The 22,864-nt window shown below is 44.8% G+C and overlaps 2 protein-coding genes and 1 long non-coding RNA gene across 6 annotated transcripts; 2 read left to right on the top strand and 1 right to left on the bottom strand.

Annotated features, from left to right (window-relative positions):
* Window positions 1–72: 72 nt before the first annotated feature.
* Window positions 73–15,241, bottom strand: LOC118928383 (uncharacterized). Its single transcript, XR_005031210.2, has 3 exons — window positions 15,104–15,241; window positions 13,882–13,992; window positions 73–3,473 (listed from the first exon to the last, which is right to left on the bottom strand). It is a non-coding gene; the product is annotated as an uncharacterized LOC118928383 (long non-coding RNA).
* A 68-nt stretch (window positions 15,242–15,309) lies between these two features.
* On the top strand, window positions 15,310–19,424 carry MYL6B (myosin light chain 6B). The gene is made up of 8 exons (XM_036917509.2): window positions 15,310–15,455; window positions 16,739–16,920; window positions 17,622–17,649; window positions 17,868–18,011; window positions 18,241–18,414; window positions 18,940–19,017; window positions 19,164–19,226; window positions 19,321–19,424. The coding sequence occupies exons 1-7, from the start codon at window positions 15,407–15,409 to the stop codon at window positions 19,190–19,192; spliced, it is 684 nt and encodes a 227-aa protein (XP_036773404.2). The 5' UTR covers window positions 15,310–15,406; the 3' UTR covers window positions 19,193–19,226; window positions 19,321–19,424.
* A 79-nt stretch (window positions 19,425–19,503) lies between these two features.
* MYL6 (myosin light chain 6) lies at window positions 19,504–22,822 on the top strand. Of its 4 annotated transcripts, XM_036917515.2 has the most exons (7): window positions 19,638–19,766; window positions 20,005–20,032; window positions 20,890–21,033; window positions 21,257–21,430; window positions 21,535–21,612; window positions 21,912–21,955; window positions 22,651–22,822. In XM_036917515.2, the coding sequence occupies exons 1-6, from the start codon at window positions 19,764–19,766 to the stop codon at window positions 21,938–21,940; spliced, it is 456 nt and encodes a 151-aa protein (XP_036773410.1). In that variant the 5' UTR covers window positions 19,638–19,763; the 3' UTR covers window positions 21,941–21,955; window positions 22,651–22,822. The 4 variants fall into 4 exon arrangements, with proteins under 4 accessions (XP_036773408.1, XP_036773406.1, XP_036773410.1 ...); XM_036917513.2 differs by lacking the exon at window positions 20,005–20,032 and having other exon boundaries at window positions 19,504–19,661; XM_036917514.2 differs by lacking the exon at window positions 21,912–21,955.
* The last annotated feature ends 42 nt before the right edge of the window (window positions 22,823–22,864 follow it).

Raw genomic sequence — 22,864 nt, 5'->3', positions numbered from 1 at the left:
TTCCAGCCTCTGAGTAATAGACATCAGGGTTGGAAACTTAGCTGGTGCCAAGGAGAGGGTCTTAGCGGACTCTGGGTGACAGGACCAATATTTTATCTAGGTGCCTAGGCTGTAACTCTTTGACTAGAATTGAACCTTAATTTTGTACCAACACTGCTTATCTGCTGTATCTTAACATTAAACGTTATACTCAAACCAGATAGGCTCTTTTCCTTAAGAGCCTCCCCATCAGATGTTTATTCCAAGTGTTAAAAGCCTTTATTCATCCTCAACAAAATATCTGCAAACTGAATTTAACAATACATTAAAAGGATCATACACCATGACCAAGTAGGATTTATCCCAGGGATGCAAGATACCAACATCCACAAGTCAGTATGATAGACTAACAAAATGAAAAAATCCTATAATCACCTTAACAGATGCAGAAGAAACATTTGACAAAATTCGACATCCATTTATGACAAAAACAGTGGGTATAGAGGGAATGTACCTCAACATTATAAAGGCTATGTATGACAAGCCCACAACTAACATAATGGTGAAAAGCTGAATGCTTTTACTCAGAACAGAAACAGAACAAGGATGCCCAGTCTCACTACTTTCATTCAACATAGCCCTGGAAGTCCTAGCCAGGGTAATCAGACAAGATGAAGAGACAAAAGGCATCCAAATTGGAAAGGCAGAAGCAAAGCCATGACTATTTGCAGATGACATGGTACTATATATAGAAAACCTAAAGACACCACCAAATACTCAGAAAAATTCAGTAAGGTTACAGGATTGAAAACCAAGATACAAAAGTGTGTTGCATGTCTTACATAGTAATAATGAGCTATCAGAGAAATAAAGGAAACAATCTTATTTACAAGTGCATCAAAAAGAATAAAATACCAAGAAGTAAACTAACCAAGGTGAAAGACATACACAGTGAAAACTAAGATAGTAATGAAAGAAACTGAAGATATAAGTGCAAAGGTAGTGTTTATGGATTGGGAAAATTAATATTGTTGAAATGGCCACACTACCCAAAATGATTTACAGCATCAATGCAATCCCTATCAAAAGTCAATGGCATTTTTCAAAAAAATAGAACAATTCTGAAATTTGTATGGAACTACAAAAGACCCCAATTAGCCAAAGCAGGAGGCATCATGCTCCCTGGTTTCAAACTTAAAGCTATACTAATCAAAACAGTATGGTACTGGTACAACAGAAAGATGAATGGAACAGAGAGCCCAGTAACCCACACATACAGGTTTCTCACGTCCAAAAGTGGAAAATTCCTATGAAACCTTCAGTAACTCAATATGATATAAAGCAGAGAATTGCCATTCATTCATATGGATGTGTTTTTTTGGCACTCCAGACCCAAAAAATAACCTGTTAGGCTTTTCAGGTACTTTAGGGACACATCTTCCTGGCAGATGCACCGACTAAATCAAGATACAGCATAGAGGCTTAGTTCAAATGTCTGGCAGCTTGCTGCTGAGATACTAATTCCCAGAGCAGGAGCTGGGTGGGGCTGCTCTTGCTGCTCAGGGGAAAGCTGTCTCTGTAACAGCTCACTGCAAAATGACAAATACTTTTGTTTTTTATCTTTTCTCATAAAAATAAAAATCCTCTTCAGATTTCTTTTGGTTAGAGAAAACAGGTACAAATGTAGGTCTTTCCTAAAAGCTAAGTAGAATAACTCAAACTTTAAAAAAAACTGGGGATACCTATATATGTTTAATTGTGACAAAGGAGCCAAGAATATACAAGGGGAAAGGTCAGTTTCTTCAATAAATGGTGGTGGGAAAACTGGACAGCTACATGCAAAAGAATGAAACTAGATTACTGTCTTATACCATACACAAAAATTAACTCAAAATGGACTAAAGTCTTGGACATGAGACCTGAAGCCATAAAACGAAGAGAACAGGCAGTAGCCCCATGAGATAGCTCTCGGTGAGGTGTTTTTGAATGACACCAAAAGCAAAAATAAACAGGTGGGATGACATCGAACTCAAAGCTGCTGCTCAGCAAAGGAAACCATTAACACAATGAAAAGGCAACCTACTGGATGGAAGAAAATATTTGCAAACCAGGTACCTGATGGGGCTTAGTATCCAAAATATATAAAGAACTCATACAACTCAATAGCAAAAAGCAAACAATCTGATTAAAAAATGGACAGAAGATCTGAATAGACATTTCTCCAAGGAAGAAGTGGCCAAGAGGTACCTGAAAAGATGCTCCACATCCCTAATCATCAGGGAAATGCAAATGAAAACCACAATGTGTATCATCTCACAACTGTTAGAATAGCTATTATAAAAAAAACAGGAAATGTTGGTGAGGATGTGGAGACAAGAGAGCCCCTGTGCACCATTGGTGGGAATGTAAGTTGGTGCAGCTACTATGGAAAATGGTTGGGAGGTGCCTCAAAAAATTAAAAATAGAACTACCATATGATCCAGCCATTTTACTTCTGGGAATTGATCCAAAGAAAATGAAAACTAACCCAAAAAGGTATCTTCACTCCCATGTTTATTTGTGGTATTATTTGCAATAGTATTATTGTAATAGCATTATTGACAACAGCCAAGATAAGGAAACAATCTAAGTGTCCACTGACGGATAAGAAATTGTGGCATATATATATACACACACAATGGAATATTAAGCCATAAAGGAGGAAATCCTGCCATTTATAACAACATGGATGGACCTCGAGGGCATTTTACTAAGTGAAACAAATCACACAGAGGAAGACAAACACCGTACGATCTCAGTTACATGTGGAATCCAAAACCAAAACCAAGCTCATAAATACAAGGAACAGATTGGTGGTTGTCAGAGGCAGGAGGTGGGGGAGTGGGAAAAATGGGTGAAGGGGATCAAAAGGTACAAACTTGTCTGGATATAAATAAGTCATGGGGAGATGGAATATACAGCATGAAGATGATAGTTAATAATACTGTACTGTGTATTTGAAAGTTGCTAAAAGAGTACATCTTAAAAGTTCTCAATCACAAGAAAAAAAATTTAACTGTGTAAGGTGACCAATGCTAACTAGACATATTGTGATCATTTTACAGTATATACCAGTATCAATCAAATCATTAATAAGTCATATACCTGAAACTAATTTGTCATATATCAATTATACCTTAACTAAAAAAAAATTTTTTAAAGAAAAAAATGTGAGATAACACCCACATACATTTAATTAAAGTGCAAGTTAAAAAATTTTTTAAGTCTTTACTCAATTCATGAATCATGTACATTTAATTATGGTTAGAACCTACAGTGGCCGCAGCTACCAAGACTGCTGGTCCTGCTGAGGATGGTAAAGGTAGCTTGTGGAGTAGTGGCTGTTGAGCTTCCCGGGAGACTTATTCCTAGTCACAGTGAAGTTTGCTCCCATCCATAGTCTGCTGACCACTGTGATCTGTCTCATGGGCTTTCCAGGGAAAGGATTCCAAGACCTGGTGAACACGGAAGTTCAGTGCCACAGGGTGTCTCAGTGGCATGCTTAGCTATATCGAAAAAAGCTTCAGGTCCCACCCACTGGGCGACTAACTGAGAAATATTTTAAACCCATTCAGATCGGCTCACCTTGAACTCTTCTCCTTTTGGGACCCTTCCTGGAATGCAAGTTTTAAAAGCTGTACTCCATCTGTTCTAACTATGCACATGCTGGAGCAGAGTGAGATGGAGGAACAATGAGCTATACTGTAAACAGGTTTACTGAATAGGAACTTGGAGATTTCCTAACTGCCTCAGAGGGCTTTAACATCTTCTCTGCAAAAATATAACCTTAGGATGCTGTCCACTGAAGGAGAGGAAGGACCAAACGCAGTTCCACAAGTTGTTGTAGAAATTCACCTTACTGGCAAAAGTTGAGTTTAAACCTTCATGCCATCCACTAACTCAGCTCCTATTTTTTCAGTAACTCCTTTGTACTCGCTGCTGGTTCTTCTGCCATCTCTACTTTCTTCTTACCAACTTAAGAGGATCCCAGGCATTGACCATGAGCAAGAGGTCTCAGTTGCCCTCCTCCCCACCCAGAAACTTAAGGGATAAAAATGCCAAAAACACAGGGCAGAGGAGCTTCTATTTCTCAGGTCTCTTGTCTAATTATTTGATTATGGGCATGTGGCCTGAAGTCTGCTGTTCTAGTTGGCTTCAGATAATACAATCAGGTATCCCACAGTGTGGGATTTTAAGAAGCACTCTTGACCTAGTTCATCACTTAATTGCATTTCCAGGAAATTAGAAGACATGGCACAAATCCTTCCACCCCTAGGGTCCCTGCACTTACCTAGCCTTTTCCAGTTCAAGATACAAAAGGGAAGAGGTATTGATCCACATTATTAACTATAAGATGAAGCAGAATTCAGTGCATCACTGCAGTTATACATACAAAGATTAAAGATTAAACAAATGGTCATTAATCACAGGAATTAAACAAATGTACTGTTATTTCTCAAACAGCTAGTGTTTTTTTTCCTCCTGTATTTTCAATAGCATATAGAAATGTCACTTATTTTGGATGTTTATGGTTTTTTTTTATTAAGGTACCATTTATATGCACTCTTATGAAGGTTTCACAAGAAAAATAATGTGGTTATTACATTCACCCTTATTATCGAGTCCCCCCCATACCACATTGCAGTCACTGTCCATCAACGTAGTAAGATGTCACAGAGTCCCTATTTGTCTTCTCTGAGCTAAATTCAAACAGCTAGCTTTTGACACCAACACATACATGATGCCTGCCGCTTCTAGAAAAGGCAGATACAACTGCATAGGGATACACTGTCACTGCTGTTTGCAAATGCTACCCTCTTGGAATGTGGCATTACCAGCCCAGTGTGCTGTAGTTAAGTGGATGTAGAAACACAGTTGTCTACACAGCAGCTAGTTCCCTTCTTCCCTATATATGGATTCTGGAGCATTCCTGGTGGCAATGTGCCAGCCCCAGGGGATTAATCACAATCCACTTTGCTGGCTACTCACTTTCCCAGCCTCCCCTGCAGCTCACGGTAGCTCTGTGACCCGGCTCTGGTCAAAGAGATGTAAGAGGAAGTCAGCAGGGAACTGGAGCATCAACAGAAAAAGCCCTCAATTCTCCCTGCCTTTCTGGATCCCAATGGGAAATGGCTGGGGAAGAGGAGGGACCCCTTTGGGAGAGGAGAATCTGTGCCATGTCCTCTAGTTTCCAGGAAATGCAGTGGGAGGATGTGATGAATAGAGCTGCAGCAGCCTTCTCTAAGGCCATGAAGTGACTAACACAAGGAAGAAAAGTAACATGATTACAGGAATACATATTTTACAAATTAGGGTCATATTATAACCTGCTTTTTTCACTTAACACATAATAAGCATTTTTATACTTCATTACATATTCTTTGAAAATATAATTTATAATGGTGATGTATAATTCCATAGAATGCAGCAAAGTTAACTGATTCTCTGCTGTCAGAAATGAAGATAGTTACCAATGTTTTGATGTTCACTGTGAGAACATAAAAAAAAAACATTTATGCACATCTCAAATGATTTTCTTAGGGAAAGAATTGCTGGGTCAACTTCTGTACTTTAATGACTTTTAATACATTCTTCAAAACTGCATCTAAGGAGATTATATGAATTTTCTATACCTCCACCAGCATTACACAAAATGTGTCTTCCTATATTCCCTCCTGGATATTATAATTACAAAAAATCCTTGACAACTGATGGGCAAAATTTTGCCTACTTTTAAAGATTTTCTTACCTCTCCCTCACTGTCAGATTACCAACTGTCATTTCTTGGTGCTGTCAGAAAACTTTCTCTCCAGCAGCTATGCCCTTCACCTGTCAATTTTCTTTCCTAATGTTAGGCTGGAATCCAGAAAAGATTTGTAGAGCATTGCACTAGTCAGTACTACAAAAATGTAAAGGTAAGACTGTCCTAAAGAACTAAAATCCAACTGACACCGAAAGCAAAGGCAAAAAAGCAAAAATAAACAAGTGGGATGACATCAAACTCAAAGCTGCTGCTCAGAAAAGGAAACCATCAACACAATGAAAAGGCAACTGGATGGGAGAAAATATTTGCAAACCAGGTATCTGATAAAGGGTTAATATCCAAAATATATAAAGAACTCATACAACTCAATAGCAAAAAACAAACAATCTGTTAAAAAATGGACAGAAAATCTAAATAGACATTTTCCAAGGAAGACAATAGGTGGCCAGGAGGTACCTGAAAAGATGCTCCACATCCCTAATCATCAGGAAATGCAAATGAAAACCACAATGAGTATCATCTCACACCTATTAGAATCACTATTATCGAAAAGACAGGAAATAACAAGTATTGGTGAGGATGTGGGGAATAGGGAGGCCTGTGCACTGTTGGTGGGAATGTAAGTTTGTGCAGTTACTATGGAAAACAGTTGGGAGGTACCTCAAAAAATTAAAAATAGAGCTACCATATGATCCAGCAACTCTACTTCTGGGTATTTATCTGAAGAAACTGGAAATTGATAAGGAAATTGTGGTACACACACACACACACACAATTATTATTCAGCCATAAAAAAGAAGGAAATCTAATCATTTGCGACAACATGGATGGATGGACTTCCAGGGCACTATACTAAATGAAATAAGTCAGAGAACACAAACACTGCACGACCTCATCATATATGGAATTTAAAGCCAAAACAAAAAGAGCTCACATATACAGAGAACAGGATGGTGGCTGCCAGAGGCATGGCATGGGGTTGGGAGAAATGAGTGAAGGGGGTCAAAAGGTAAACGTTCAGTTCTAAAGTAAGTAAATCCTGGGGATATAATGTACAGCATGATGACTACAGTTAATTATACTGTATTGCATAACTGAAAGTTAAGAGAGTAGATCTTAAAAATTCTTGTCACAAGACAAAAAAACTTTTTTCTAACTGGTGATGGATGTTAATCAGACTTAACTGTGGTGATCATTTCACAATGTATACAAATATCAAATAATTATGCCACACACCTGCAACTAATATAATGTTACATGTCAATTATACCTCAATAAAAATAGAAATGAAAAGAAAACTAAAAACCTAGAAGTAGGGTGAGCAGACAAGTTAGAAGTAGGGTGAGCAGACAAGTCAGTATAACACACAATTAAACAAGACAGGTGCAAAGAAAAGGGGCGCTAAGAGAGCAACTGAAGGGCATTGATACAATCTCCTCTGCTCCACTCCCTTTTAAACCTCTCCACTGATGGAATCTTGTCAAAATTCACCTTATTGGCAAAACCTGAATATTTTAGGCTCTCTGCAAACCTAGTTTGACATAATATCTACATGATACCTCCCAGTGAATCCACCCCTTGTAATTCTTTTTTTTTTTTAATGCCCCCTTTTCCCCTTATCCCTCTCTTCCCACCCATCCTCCCCAGTCCCTTTCCCTTTGGTAACTGCTAGTCCATTCTTGGGTTCTGTGATTCTGCTGCTGTTTGGTTCCTTCAGTTTTTGCTTTGTTCTTATACTTCACAGATGAGTGAAATAATTTGGTACTTGTCTTTCTCTGCCTGCCTTATTTCACTGAGCACAATACCCTCTAGCTCCATCCATGTTGTTGCAAATAGTAGGATTTGTTTTCTTCTTATGGCTGCATAATATTCCATTGTGTATATGTACCACATCTTTATCCATTCATCTACTGATGGACACTTAGGTTGCTTCCATGTCTTGGCTATTGTAAATGGTGCTGTGATAAACATAGGGGTGCATCTGTCTTTTTCAAACTGGGCTACTGCATTCTTAGGGTAAATTCCTAGGAGTGGAATTCCTGGGTCAAATGGTATTTCTATTTTAAGCTTTTTGAGGAACCTCCGTACTGCTTTCCACAATAGTTGAACTAATTTACATTCCCACCAGCAGTGTAGGAGGGTTCCCCTTTCTCCACAACCTCGCCAACATTTGTTATTGTTTGTCTTTTGGATGTTGGTCTTCCTAACTGGTGTGAGGTGGTATCTCAATTGTGGTTTTATTTTTTTATTTTTTATTTTTTTATTTTTTGAGAGGGCATCTCTCATATTTATTGATCAAATGGTTAACAACAATAAAATTCTGTATAGGGGACTCAATGCACAATCATTAATCAACCCCAAGCCTATCAATTGTGGTTTTAATTTGCATTTCTCTGATGATTAGCGATGTGGAGCGTCTTTTCATGTGCCTATTGGCCATCTGAATTTCTTCTTTGGAAAAGTGTCTGTTCAGCAACTCTGCCCATTTTTTAAATGGATTATTTGCTTTTTGTTTGTTGAGGTGCATGAGTTCTTTACATATTTGGGTGTCAACCCTTATTGGATATGTCATTTATGAATATATTCTCCCATACTGTAGGATGTCTTGTTGTTCCACTGATGGTATCCTACTCTTTGTAATTCTTTACTCATAAATCTCACTTTGGCCTCCCCTGGAACTTGGCTCACCCCTCAAGAGACCTCATTCAGCTGGAACACCAAGGGAGACTCTTCCTTCTCCTGAACTGAGAGATGGGGTCCACATTCTCCTCTTGCCCCAGTGCTGCTTTCCCATTGTTATTCTCAGAGCAGTACAAATCTCAACTCCTTTGGAGATAATTCCAGTATGTTATACCCTCTACTTTCTCTCACCTCTGTCATTCATTCATTGAATACATGGGTATAGCCATCATCCTGAATACTGCTGTCATCCTGGCATCTTCAGTGTACATTGTAGGCCACTCAATGCCTAGCCTCATAGGTTCTCATGGTCGGAGACATTGCTGATTTTCTTCCCGGTGTCCTTTCCACTCCTCCCCATTGAGCCTGACTCCAATCCAACTATAATGGCAAGCACACACCCTGAGGGGCCTATGCATATCAGAGTGACACCATTCCCCTTGCCAGAGGGGTGGGCCTGACCCCTGTCTAAGCCAGTGAGGGCATATTTCCCTGGTCATAGTGATTAGTTCAAGGGTGGATGGGCATTTTTTTAAGTTGGTCTAGTCAGAGTGAAGTCGAGGAATTGATTCCAACGTTAAAGAGAAGCTTGCTGTCTTTCTTTTAGTATAAGGATATGATAGCTGTGCAGCTAAGCCATAATAGGCTCCAGGAGGGGACCCATGGAAGAAGCTAACACATGGAGGGCAGAGACAAGACAATTAAGAGACTGGATCCCTTTGTTATGTCATGAACTTCTGAATCAAAATGAACCTAAAACCCACCCCACCTCTTGACTTTCCAATTACATAAGCCAATAAATCCTCTTTAGCCAGATTTTTGCTACTTGCAACCGCAAGAACCCTAATGGCTACTCTCCTCACATGCAGTAACTGTCACCTCACTACCTTTGCAACCATTCCCCCTATGGCCACTCATTCCAGTTTGCCATCCTCTATATCCTTTGAAATTTTAATCTCAAACACACTCTTTTCTCCAACTACAGCTCTGAGATCTCCAACTCTCATTTCTTCAACCTCATTGACCCTCCAGGCCCTGTGACTTTCCATAGCCTCTCAATCAACAGGCCACTTGCATACTCACTCTTCTATTTGGCCTGGATCACAAACCCTGTATTATTCAAACTTGCAACTCTCTTGCCTCTGTGTTCATCTATCATCCCTACTACACAGAACTCTAACCCATTACCAGTGCAGCTGCCTCTTTTCTCTAGCTCAACAGTCCATGTAGCTGAGTACTGCTTGGAAGAAGGAAATCTGTCTCATGTACTGGGACCATTACAGACTCATGATCTCCCATTGCAACCACCCTCTCTGCTGTTCAGTAAGTTCATGTGCAAAGCACAAAGTAGGCACTCAGCAAATGTTGTGTGAATATTTGTGAATGGATCCCCAGTAAGATGTCTCCCATCTTTCCAGTAGCTCTTTCAAACCTTCAGTGCTTTCTCAAGCCACTTCCTCCTACTTCCTCTATTAGCAAATCAATTACCTCACCTTCTACTTCAGGGTAACAATAAGAGTTTAAGGACTCGATGATATGGGTGAATGTAGCAACCACATTGTTTTTCTTGTGAAACCTTCATAGGAATGTATATCAATGATACCTTAATAAAAAAAAAAAAAGAAGAGTCTAGTATATGGGAACTCTCTCAGTCTCAAGTTCCCCAAGCTATCTATTGACTTACTAGTATCAGTGTCCATCTTGAGTCTTCCCTTTCACCATTCATTCTACAGATGTTTGAATGTCCAGTACATGCTATGTATGGTGCTCTGTTTAGTAGAATGTTCAAGAGAAGATTGCTCTCTTCCTCTTGTGTTATAAGGATATATAACTAGAAATAGTGTGTATTGGTCAGGAGAGAAGGAAGAGACATAAAAGAGGCAAAACCTGAGCCAAGAGGACACAGGACACCTTTGAAGATCTGAAAGCTAGTAGATGTGGCTGGTACAGATATGGAATGTTTGAAACTGTGCTGGTTTTTGTAGCCTAATGTAAGGATTTAGTCTTTATCAAAACACATGGAAGTATTTTAAGTACGGAGATAACAGGATCAAATACACATTTTGAAAAGATTACTCCTTTTATCCAAGCTGTGCTTACCTATGTTAGTTTACTCTCTGTGCTTTCCAGTAGGCTAAAAATATTTCAAATAGATTCCCAAGGCCTAACACAGACCTAGAGTCAGAATCTCTAGGGGCAGAGTCTGGAAGTTTGCCTGCTTACACAGCTTCCTGGAGATTCTGAAGAGCAGCTAAATCTGAGGACTTCGTTGTAGAACATTATAAAAATTAAACTAATATTGGTTACCATAACATTTTTCTGCTTACATCTTGCATCTAGTATGGACCTATAAAAATAGGACCTGGAAAGCACTTTATAAACTACCTGTACAATAAAACATCCTCATTATCTTTTCTTCTTTCTATTATGGGTTACCACAAGTACCACTTTTTGGTCAAATGCCAGAGGACTGAAGGCATTTTTCGCAAGAATATCCTTCCTATTTACTTAGGAAACAGTGTTCTCTCTACCTAAGCTATTACCCAGCTTAACACATTAGCTAGTGTTTAAAAAGCTGGTTAAAAAAAAAAAAAAAGAGCCAGTTAAGCTGTATAAGGTGAAGCCACAATTATTCAAGTTACTGATTTATAGTGCCATGGAATTCCTAAAATTGCTCTTAGGTTTATAATGTATATTTCCTTTTTTCTTTTAAAGATGTGTCCTTCCTAATTATTATTATTTATTTTGTTTTTTTTTATTCTGGTATCATTAATATACAATCACATGAGCAATATTGTGGTTACTAGATTCCCCCCATTATCAAGTCCCCACCACATACCCCATTACAGTCACTGTCCATCAGCATAGTAAGATGCTATAGAGTCACTACTTGTCTTCTCTGTGCTATCCTGCCTTCCCCGTGCACCCCCCTACATTATATGTACTAATTGCAATGCCCCTTATTCCCCTTATCCCTCCGTTCCCACCCTTCCTCCCCAATCCCTTTCCCTTTGGTAACTGTTAGTCCATTCTTGGGTTCTGTGAGTCTGCTGCTGTTTTGCTCCTTCAGTTTTTGCTTTGTTCTTATACTCCACATATGCGTGAAGTCATTTGGTACCTGTCTTTCTCCACATGGCTTATTTCACTGAGCGCAATACCCTCTAGCTCCATCCATGTTGTTGCAAATGGTAGGATTTGTTTTCTTATGGCTGAATAATATTCCATTGTGTACATGTACCACATCTTTATCCATTCATCTATTGATGGACACTTAGGTTGCTTCCATGTCTTGGCTATTGTAAACAATGCTGCGATAAACATACGGGTGCATATGTGTTTTTCAAACTGGGCTCCTGCATTCTTAGGGTAAATTCCTAGGAGTGGAATTCCTGGGTCAAATGGTATTTCTACTTTGAGTTTTTTGAGGAACCTCCATACTGCTTTCCACAATGGTTGAACTAGTTTACATTCCCACCAGCAGTGTAGGAGGGTTCCCCTTTCTCCACAACCTCACCAACATTTGTTGCTGTTTGTTTTTTGGATGGTGGCAATCCTTACTGGTGTGAGGTGATATCTCATTGTGGTTTTAATTTGCATTTCTCTGATGACCAGCGATGTGGAGCATCTTTTCATGTGTCTGTTGGACATATGAATTTCTTCTTTGGAGAACTGTCTGTTCAGCTCCTCTGACCGTTTCTTTTTTTTCTCATTCTGCTCATTTATTTTTTTTATTTTGGTATAATTAATCTACAGTTACATGAGGAACATTATGTTTACTAGACTCCCCCCATCACCAAGTCCCCACCACAACCCCATTACGGTCACTGTCCATCAGCATAGTAAGATGCTGTAGAATCACTACTTGTCTTCTCTGTGTTGCACAGTCCTCCCCACGTACCCCCCACATTATACATGCTATTCCTAATGCCCTCTTTCTCCCCCCCCCCTTATCCCTCTCTTCCCACCCATCCTTCCCAGTCCCTTTTGGGTTCTGTGTTTCTGCTGTTGTTTTGTTCCTTCAGTTTATTCTTTGTTCTTATACTCCACTTATGAGTGAAATCATTTGGTATTCCTCTGCCGTTTTTTAATTGGATTATTTGCTTTTTGTTTGTTGAGGTGGGTGAGCTCTTTATATATTTTGGATGTCAATCCTTTATTGAATCTGTTGTTTACAAATATATTCTCTCGTACTGTTGGATGCCTTTTTGTTCTATTGGTGGTGTCCTTTGCTGTACAGAAGCTTTTCAGTTTGATATAATCCCACTTGTTCATTTTTTATTTTGTTTCCCTTGCCTAGGGAGATATGTTCATGAAGAAGTTGCTCATGTTCATGTCCAGGAGATTTTTGCTTATGTTTTTATCTAAGAGTTTTATGGTTTCATGACTTACATTCAGGTCTTTGATCCATTTCGAATTTACTTTTGTGTATGGGGTTAGACAATGATCCAGTTTCATTCTCTTACATGTAGCTGTCCAGTTTTGCAAACACCTACTGTTGAAGAGGCTGTCATTTCCCCATTGTATGTCCATGGCTCCTTTATCGTATATTTATAGGATGGTGTTTGTTCACCTGATTTTGTCCTTTGCTGTACAGAAGCTTTTTAGTTTGATACAGTCCAAGTTTTTCATTTTTGCTTTTGTTTCTGTTGCCTGGGGAGATATGTTCATGAAAAAGTCGCTCATGCTTATATTCAAGAGATTTTTGCCTATGTTTTCTTCTAAGAGTTTTAATGGTTTCATGATTTACATTCAAATCTTTGATCCATTTCGAGTTTACTTTTGTGTATGGGGTTAAACAATAATCCAGTTTCATTCTTTAACATATAGCTGTCCAGTTTTGCCAACACCAGCTGTTGAAGAGGCTGTCATTTCCCCATTGTATATTCATGGCTCCTTTATCGTATATTAATTGGCCGTATATGCTTGGGTTAATATCTGGACTCTCTATTCTGTTCCATTGGTCTATGGGCCTGTTCTTGTGCCAGTACCAAATTGTCTTGATTACTGCAGCTTTGTAGTAGAGCTTGAAGTTGGGGAGTGTAATCCCCTCAGTTTTATTCTTCCTTCTCAGGATTGCTTTGGCTATTCGGGGTCTTTTGTGGTTCCATATGAATTTTAGAACTATTTTTTCCAGTTCATTGAAGAATGCGGTCAGTATTGACAGGGATTGCACTGACTTCCTAATTATTTTATGTTGAAACTATTATTAGAAAAAATATACAATTCCTAAGAACATACAAGTCACATGCTACATGGGGAAGGAAGAGAAGAGAAATAGGCATGTGTCACAGAAAATGCACATGCATGATGTATAATCACCCATGCTGTTAAGACCATGTTCAGTACAGTTAGCATTATTTAGGACTGAAAAGACAGGGACAGCATGGAAAATGAAGGGCATTCTGCCCACTTGTGCTTACCGAGGTTCTTCATCTTTCCTCTTTGCCCTACTTCTCTAGAAAGCAGACAAAAATACTAGGAAGTCAGATGATGCCGTAACTGCTTCTGCTTGATAAAGTGCCAGAAGAGGGCTACAAACAGAGGAAAGGAAGAGAAAAAAATCAGAGAAGTTACTTTTCAAAATCAACTTCTGTGTACGTGATGAAAAAGACAAAAAGGCATCCGTGATGTGACCCCTCCCCAGTCTTGTAACCAAACCCTTATGAGAAATGTTTTCCTCCTTGTGTCCATCCCTGCATGCCTAGTGACCTTTTATGGGTGGAAAATGGGGAAATGCAGCCTACCTCATATGTTGGGAAGATTAAAGGAAATCTGTTTTAACAAACACTTATATACTGCTTGCTCTGTGCCTAAATAGAATAACCTATCTAATCCTCCCTACACCCCCGTGAGGAAGGCATTGTTATCCTTAATTTACAGATGGGGGGACCAAGGTACAGAAAGGTTACCAACAAATACCCGGCATTCAAATCCAAGCTGGCTGGTCTGAGATCACACACTTAAGCACCCCTTTGCTGCCTCCCTGAAATACTTAGCCACTCATGCAGGTCTTGCTCTGCAGAGGCCTCCAGGAATAGTTGCTAACAACCTTCTCATTGTTGTTACTTCTGTTACCCAAGACATTTCTACTGTTTCAAGATTTCTGCAACCAGCAAACGTCACTTACTGCCTATAAAGTTCACTATGCCTCACCCTCCTGAAGGGCAGGGGTTTTCTCTAATCGTCTGTCTGCCAGGGCTCCTAGGGCTCAGAGTCCTAGCCTCATGCAACAAGGGTCGCCACGGGGTATTTACTGCGGGCAGCGAAGGCGGGTGGTTCCCTCCCAGCACAGAGACCTTTAGCAGACGCCTGTGATAATGAAATGCCCAGTGTTGGTCAGAGGTGTCTCAGACTGAAGGGCTGCAGGGGCCCAGCCCCCAGTCCAGGGCTTGGTGCATTTGCGCCCCGGCTGCATGGTGAAGACTTCAATTTGGAGAGGCTGACGCAGGTGACCGGACTTAATTTCAATTCCTGTACTTCCTTCAGATTTCCTCAACATTAGCTAATTCTTCCACATTTATTTCAACTACCAGCTCATGAAAAACAAAATTAAAAAAACTTTCCAAGTAACACAGCAACTCAATGGCCTGTTCTCCCTACCAACCGGCAGAGAAAGCTGGAGGGGCAGCAGGTGCCTCTTACTGTCAGACTCCCACCGGGGCCTGGGCGGCGGCCCTCTCCTGCCTCGGGCTTTTCTTCCTGACGGATACAGGAAAGTATCCCAGGCCACGCTAAACGGGGATCCCGGGGCTAAGAAAGCGGGCGCCCGGAGAACCCGCGCAGTCTCAGGCCGGGGCGGCAGAGCCGTTGTTCACTGCCCCTCAAGCTGCAGCACAAAGGCGCTGACGGAGCTTGAGTTACCAATGTCCTGTGCCCGCCGGGTGGTCGTTTCCCGTGAGTCTGCGGGCGCGCGGACTGCGACTCCCGGCATGCCCCGAGGCGGGGATGCAGGCCGACCGCCCCGCGCCTGCGCCCCTCGCTTGGACGCCGCGGGGTGAGTGTGCGGGCGCCCCAGAAGGGTTCATGTAGGCTAGGCGGAGGCGTGCGTGTGCGTGCGTGTGCATGCGGGCGCGGTAGGACTCCTACCAGGAGGAAAGAGTCTGATTTCCTAAGATGGGACAATTTGCAGTGATATTCAGACTTGTTTTGTTGAGTGGGAGACCCAGCGTCTAAGTGGAATCACTGTCTTTTTCAGAACGTTTCCTAAATACTCTCCCTCTTCCCCCACAGAAGTAGCCAGCAGCCCATCCCCCTCTCCTCTACCCCACCGGCAACTCCAACCCTCCCTGGCGCTCCAACAGGCTTGAGTCCTGGCTTTTATTATCTGGCTGGCTAGGGTAGAGCACTCTGGAGTTCGTAGAACCGCCCACACCCTTTTGGATTCGATTTTGGAATTTAGGTCCGTAGCTTCTCAGGGCCTGCCCTTCTCTCAGACGCCATCAAGGTGTACCTGCAGCTTTAGCAGGTACCCTACCTTTGTTTGACTTGAATGACCATGGGCTTGTGGAAAACGGTTCCTTCCTTGGGAGTATGGGTGGTAACTGTTAAACATGATCCTTGCCTCTACCCCCACGCCTAAAACACCGGGCACAAGAGACAGTGGAGGGGGCATCACACTCCTTTTTCTCTAACTATTCTTTCTGTATATTGTGCACAGTTCTAGTTCTGGGCTGGGAGGAGGACAGCCACTATAACTAGTGGCGATCATTAGGCTGTGGGGCCAGCCATCACCCCCCTCGTCCATGGTCAGGGGGAGTGGAAGGGCTGCTTGTTTTTTTTATCACCTTTCCCTGCTCCTAGACCTCACTCTAACGATCCCGGTTCACAAGGCCCCTCCCTGCCTCAGCCTTCAAGAGTCTAAACCTGCTAGAAAAAAGGGCTACCCTGAGTCTGGGGGTTGAGGGCCTGCAATGCCTGGATCCCCTTCTTTGCCTCACCCCTATTTCAGTGTCTGTCATTGGCAAGCATCCTATCCTCACACGGAAGGTTTACTCCCCCATTCTGGGCAGTCTCTGGCTTCCTCTCCCACCCCTAAAAGGGCCATTGTTCCAGCCATTTTTGGGGGCAGGCTGAACAGAAGGGAGAAGACCTTGGGACAGGAGTCCTGCACCATTGGAGGCCAGGGGAGTGAGGGCAGGCCAGCGTATCTCTCCTATCTCACACTCCCCACTGCCATCTGGCTTCTTGCCCCTGCCCCCGCCCCTTGACATCCCAGACTCCCTGGCTATTTAAACAGAGATGGGTGTCCTCATCGGCACACTGTCCTCTGACCATCAGACATCATGCCTCCCAAGAAGGATGTTCCCGTTAAGAAACCAGCGGGGCCCTCTATCTCCAAACCTGCTGCCAAGGCAGCAGCAGGGGTCCCTCCAGCCAAGACCAAGGCTGAGCCAGCACCAGCTGTCCCTCCAGCTCGTGAGAAAACCCAGGAGCCCCCCATTGATCTCTCTAAAGTGGTGGTGAGTGAAGAAAGAATTTGAAAGGGTTGGGATACAGCCTAGGGGATCAGGGGGTATCTAGAAGGTAGGGAATCAGTTAGCACTGGAATGATATTGGGGGTTCCTCTTAGTTCCCCATTTGGAAGCACCCAGGCTTATGACTTTGCTATTGTCTTTGTTGTTCTCTCCCTCTAACCTATAACACACGTGTATGCACGCACATATACACACAACTTCACTGACCTTCCTGCTGGAGGTGGGAACTATGAGATGGGGAACATCTGGGTTCTGAGGACAGTTTCAGGGTAGAAGGAGGGAGCTGCTGCCTGTGGTTGACTGTTTAACTCTAAAGGCCACAGCTCTGCACCCCAGGAGGGAAGGCTGAAGAGGACAGACTTGTTAGACAATCACAGCTGGGGGCCAGGGGTAAATTTAGCCTTTGTTCAGCCCCCAGTTATGTGAGGGATGCAGGGCTCAGGCACTGGAGGGAGGGAAACAGGTGGCATGGGATTAACCCTGTTCCCAGGAAACCCTCCCCCTAAAATTTCTCCTCTTGGGATTCTCCCAAGGTCCAGAGCTGGGAATGGGACTGAGGTGGCTGGGCTCCCCGCCTGGTCCCTTTGGGCCCCTTCCTGGAAGTGGCTCTCAGTTGGTTGGGGGGAGTGCTGCAGAGGTATTGAGTGAGCCCTGTCATGCTTCTCACCTGCTCTTTTCTTCCACAGATCGAGTTTAATAAGGACCAGCTGGAGGGTGAGGAGAAGCTGATCCCCTAAGCCCTACTGTCCAGTCTCAAAACCCTGGTTGGATCCTCTTTCTGTTCCCCTAACTCCAGTCCCAACCTTGAAACCGCCCACACTAGTCCTCTTTGTGTCCCCTGTGTTGCCCAGCCTTAGCAGTTTCTGAACTTCCTTTCTGTCTGAGGGTGATGGGAACCCCTGATCAATACTGACCTCTCCTTTATACTTCAGAGTTCAAGGAGGCCTTTGAGCTGTTTGACCGAGTGGGGGATGGCAAGATCCTGTACGGCCAGTGTGGGGACGTGATGAGGGCTTTGGGCCAGAACCCCACCAACGCCGAGGTGCTCAGGGTCCTGGGGAACCCCAAGAGTGATGGTGAGGGTCCCCTGGTAACAAGTTGGGTTCTCAGTTTGGTGGTGAAACCAAGAAATGTTGGTAAGGTGACAAAGGATGCTGTGGTAGATCTCAGGATTCCAAAAGCTGTCAAATACAGGTTAGAAAAACATCCTGAATGTTGACTTGGATGAAAGCCTTCTTGGTAGGGGTGGGCGCTAGATCCTAGGTGACACCGCAGTGACGTCTCCGCCACCTCTCTAACCTCCAGAGCTGAAATCTCGGCGTGTGGACTTCAAGACTTTCCTGCCCATGCTCCAGGCTGTGGCCAAAAACCGGGACCAAGGCACATACCAGGACTACCTGGAGGGGCTTCGGGTGTTTGACAAAGAGGGGAACGGCAAAGTCATGGGGGCAGAGCTCAGACATGTCCTCACCACCCTGGGTAAGGCAGGGACCAGAACTCCCAAAGGGGGGAGAGGAGGGAGTGGAGCAAGAAGGTTAGCCAAGTTAGCAGCGCCAGGGAGGGATTACTGTCCTGTAGGTGTTGAGCAGGAGACTGTGAAGGTCAGAGCCTTGGGGGCAGAATCTGAAGAGTTTCCTCTTGCAGAGGCTAAGTCGTGAGGGGGCACAAATGCCTCCCAAAGGGCAGAGAAAAGGGGATGAGGTGGGAAACCTGAGTCTGTTGTGGAAGAGATGCTAGTGCTCTGTGATCTGGTACATCTCTTAACCCTCTGGAATTCAGTTTCATTGTCTGTCAAAACTTTCACTAAGTGCTAATGCAGGTGAAATGGAAAGCAAGATGTAGGAACACATTCAAGGCATTTCCATTACAAGGAGAGGATTTCTTTGGGATTCTGTTGCTATAGGCGAGACTCCAGGGTGAGAAAAGCGGAGATACCAGACAAAGAGCATAGCCAAACTGGTGAGGGAGGGAAGGCAGGGGTTAAGATGCCTGTCTGGGGCCCAGGAGAGAAGATGACTGAAGAAGAGGTGGAGACAGTTCTGGCAGGACATGAGGACCTCAACGGCTGCATCAACTATGAAGGTAAGGGGCCAGAAGAGCAGAAGGTATAGGTAAGGAAGCGAGGAGAGATGCCCCTTAGGTGGGTGGAGAGTCCTGGGTCTGGCCTACCCAAAGTCATGGACTACCCAAGGGCCTGCCGAAGCCCCTCGTGCCTCCTCTCTCTGCAGCCTTCCTCAAGCACATTCTGAGCGTCTGAGCTCTACAGAGAAGGTCCCCCACCGCCATGACAGGCAAGTCTCCTTACGTTCCTCAGCCAGGGCAGAAATCCGGGAAAGGCATTTTCTGTCGTGCTGCGAGCGCGGCAACTTTCATCTTTCTCCGCAGATGCAGCGGGGTCACACCTTGGGCGCCCGCGCGGGCGGAAACACGTTCCTGCCACTAGGAGGCCACCTATTGTTTAAAAATAAAGAGACGGTTCCTCCCTGGCCTCCGACTGTTGCTTTCTTGAGTGGAGGGGAAGGGAGGAGGAGTGAGACTCTCCTCCCCACGCTCCCAAGTCCTCCCACCTCCTCACCGCTCTGAGCGGCCGGTCCGCGCGCCCAGCCCGCCCTCTTCCTGTTGCCCGGCCGTCTGTTCTGGAGAGATGGACTGCGGCGGGCCTCGCCCCCCACGTTACTACTGTGCAATGATTTGCATGAGCCCCGGCCGGAGTTCCCATTGGCTGGGTCAGTTGGGGTAACGTCATCGGGACGTACTAAGGCCGGGGTTAGGCTAGGAGCCGGAGCCATTACTGCAGGAAAAAGATTCCGCAGAGCTGGGTCTTCGAGATGGTGGGGCCCGGGCCTGAAAGGATGAGCGGGCTTTGGGGCGGAAGTTGGGAAGCCGGGGCTGGGGGGTAAAGAGAAGGCAGAGGTAGGGGGCGAAAAGAACCTTGAGGGCTTGGAAGGTTGGAGGTGGGGTTGGAAAGTATGGGGAAGCGAGTTCCCAGCATGGAACAGGATTTGGTGGGGGTGGATAGAAGCTTGGGGGTTTGGAGTTCCGATGCTCACCGCTCCCTTCTCTGAGCAGTGTGACTTCACCGAGGACCAGACCGCAGGTAGGTAAAATGTGACCCCTGCTGAGGTCATGCTTAAGGAGGGGGTCATTCCATCTAGCATCTGGCCCTTACCCACAACCTGTCTTCCCTTCTGCACCCTCGGGGGAGTACCTTCTGGGTTCCCTTCTCCCTCCTTTTATGTCCTCCATTTTCTTTTCTCACTCTTTCTTCCTCCCTCCCCTTCCACTCTAGATCTGAGCCCCAAGCCCTGAGTGAGTTTTAGGTGGTGTGGGTACGTGAAACAACTTGGTCACCTTAATGCCTGCTGTGTGTGGGGCTTGGGGAGGGTTCAAGCTGCCCGCACCCCAGTGTTCCTTAATCAGCTGCTTCTGCCTTTTCTCTCTTCCTTTGATAACTCTCTCCTTCCCACCCACCCCCAGCTTGAATTGTGAAGACTGTAAAAAGCAGTGACCTGGTACTTTGTGAAAATAGGGACAGGGAAGTTTGCTGAGGAACTTTGTTTGTAGCTGTACTCTCTGAAAGGTCTCTTTCTATACCGGAGGGGTGGGAAGTGGCAGGCTGGATGACCCCAGTCCCTGGCTGCTGCTCCCACTTCCTTATAAGGACAGGACCCAGGCAGGGCGGTGGCAAATTCCTGCCCTGTGTAGAGAGGAGACTGGGCGGGCTTGTCATACGCAGAGGGTTTGTGTGAGTGGATGTTACCACTCTGCTAAGGGGGCAGGAATGCTCTGTGGGACACCTGAGTTGGGAGGAAGGGACACTGGATCCCTCTTAGTGGACTTGGGTGTACAATAGTATAAATATCTGGTTTCCCCAGCATGATAAAGTTGGCTGGGCAGCAGGGGCTGAGGGAGGGTTTGCGTTAACTCCTGCATGCTGTTTTACTGAATCCTCAGAGTTCAAGGAGGCCTTCCAGCTGTTTGACAGAACAGGGGATGGCAAGATCCTGTACAGCCAGTGTGGGGATGTGATGAGGGCCCTGGGCCAGAACCCCACCAACGCCGAGGTGCTCAAGGTCCTGGGGAACCCCAAGAGTGATGGTGAGGTTCCTTAAAAACAATTCCTCAGTGTGGTGTTGGGCCCATAGTTCTTCAACCAAGAGCTTCCATTTGTTTTCCTAGGCCCCAGACTCAAGCAGGTCTTGTCTCAACTAGCAAACTCCATAGACTCCCCCGCCTCAGGTGGGAGGTGTCTTTTCAGGTGTGATCCCTAATGCCCTCAGCCCTGAGAACCTGTGTGCTTTCCTGCCTCATTTTATGGCAGAGATGAATGTGAAGGTGCTGGACTTTGAGCACTTCCTGCCCATGCTGCAGACTGTGGCCAAGAACAAGGATCAGGGCACCTATGAGGACTACGTCGAAGGCCTTCGGGTGTTTGACAAGGAAGGGAATGGCACTGTCATGGGTGCTGAAATTCGGCATGTTCTCGTTACTCTTGGTAAGGTTATGTATGCACTTGCACCTTGAGCTGAGGCACCACCAGATACACAGCTGTCACCCAATTCCCCAAGTGTAAGTGTGCTTGATTTTTTCCCTCTACAGGTGAGAAGATGACAGAGGAAGAAGTGGAAATGTTAGTGGCAGGGCACGAAGACAGCAATGGCTGTATCAACTATGAAGGTGAGGGAAGAGTTGGGGCCCTTATGGAGGAAATAGCCATGTGGGGCAGATCATGCACAGCATTTGGGGTTTCCTGTCCCTGCCCCTGGGCTCTGAAAAGTGGCAGGAGGCAGGGTGCAGGGTCCAGCCCAGCCCAGGAGTGGGAGGTTAGAGGGGTTTGATGGGAAAAGGAGTGATGTTGGGTGAAGGGTGGGGAAGGGATGGAAAGTAAAATAAGTGGAATGTCTGTTCTCCCACCGCCTGACCCCTTCACCCCATGCCTGTGTCTTGTCTTCACCATTGTCTCTTCCTTCTTGCAGCATTTGTGAGGCATATCCTGTCGGGGTGACGGGCCGTGGGGCGGGTACGGCTCCTCCCAGCCTTCTCTTCTGTAGTTGATCTTCCCAGTGTTTTTCTTCCCAATCTTTCTCTAGCCTCTGCCCTTCCTCTACTACCATTTGACTTCCTCCTGGCATGTTTCTGCATGGAGCTGAGTGGGGAGGGGTGGAGAGGGGTTCCTCAAAGAGGAAGACATCCCGGGGTTGCATTACCTCCTGTCTAGAACAGGTGTTGAACTTTTGCTTACAGGGCCCCTTGTGCTGGTGTCTGGGAGCTCACACCAGCTTATCCCCGTCTTGCTTTAGGGTGCTCCTTTGGCCTCGGAGCACAGGCGGTTGGCATGGGGGGGTGGGTTGCCTGCTCCACTGCACTGCTGTAGTTGAAGAGCCTTCTGCTGGGCAGCTTGGAGGTACCTGAACCCCAAACACTGTCTTCTGCCAGTGGCTGGCAGTAGCTGTAGGTGTAGTTGAGACCTTTTCTGCCTCTGCTGTGTTCTCGCTGCTCAGGGGTTGGGAGGGACTAACAGCTGGTGGGAGGGGAGCTGGGGGCCAAGAGAACTGGTGAGACTCAAGGTAGCTCCTCTGTGAACCAGACTTCAAGGTTGGTTGCTGCAGGCACATCCCTTCCTATGCTGCTACCCTTGTGCTCTTGCGGTTTCCTGGCCCCTGGTGGACCCCTCCGTTGGTCCTGCTCCCTGGTTCACCCCTCTCCTTTCCACAGAGCTCGTCCGCATGGTGCTGAATGGCTGAGGACATTCTGCGTGTGCCTGGAGCCATGTGTGAGACTGTGTGGCCCCAAAGGCTTCCTAGGTTCCCTTTCACAGCACCTTTCCCAGCTTGTCTCTTGGATATTTGCTGTCAGCACTCACCAAATAAACTTGCTGTATCCTAAATTCAGTTCTGCTTTCCTAAGCAGGGTAAAGGGGAGAGACAGA

The sequence above is a fragment of the Manis pentadactyla genome, chromosome 9 (genome assembly GCF_030020395.1).
Source record: "Manis pentadactyla isolate mManPen7 chromosome 9, mManPen7.hap1, whole genome shotgun sequence".
NCBI lineage: Eukaryota > Metazoa > Chordata > Mammalia > Pholidota > Manidae > Manis > Manis pentadactyla.
The sequence above is the reverse complement of the archived record's forward strand: the minus strand, read 5'-3'. Positions and strand labels throughout refer to the sequence as shown.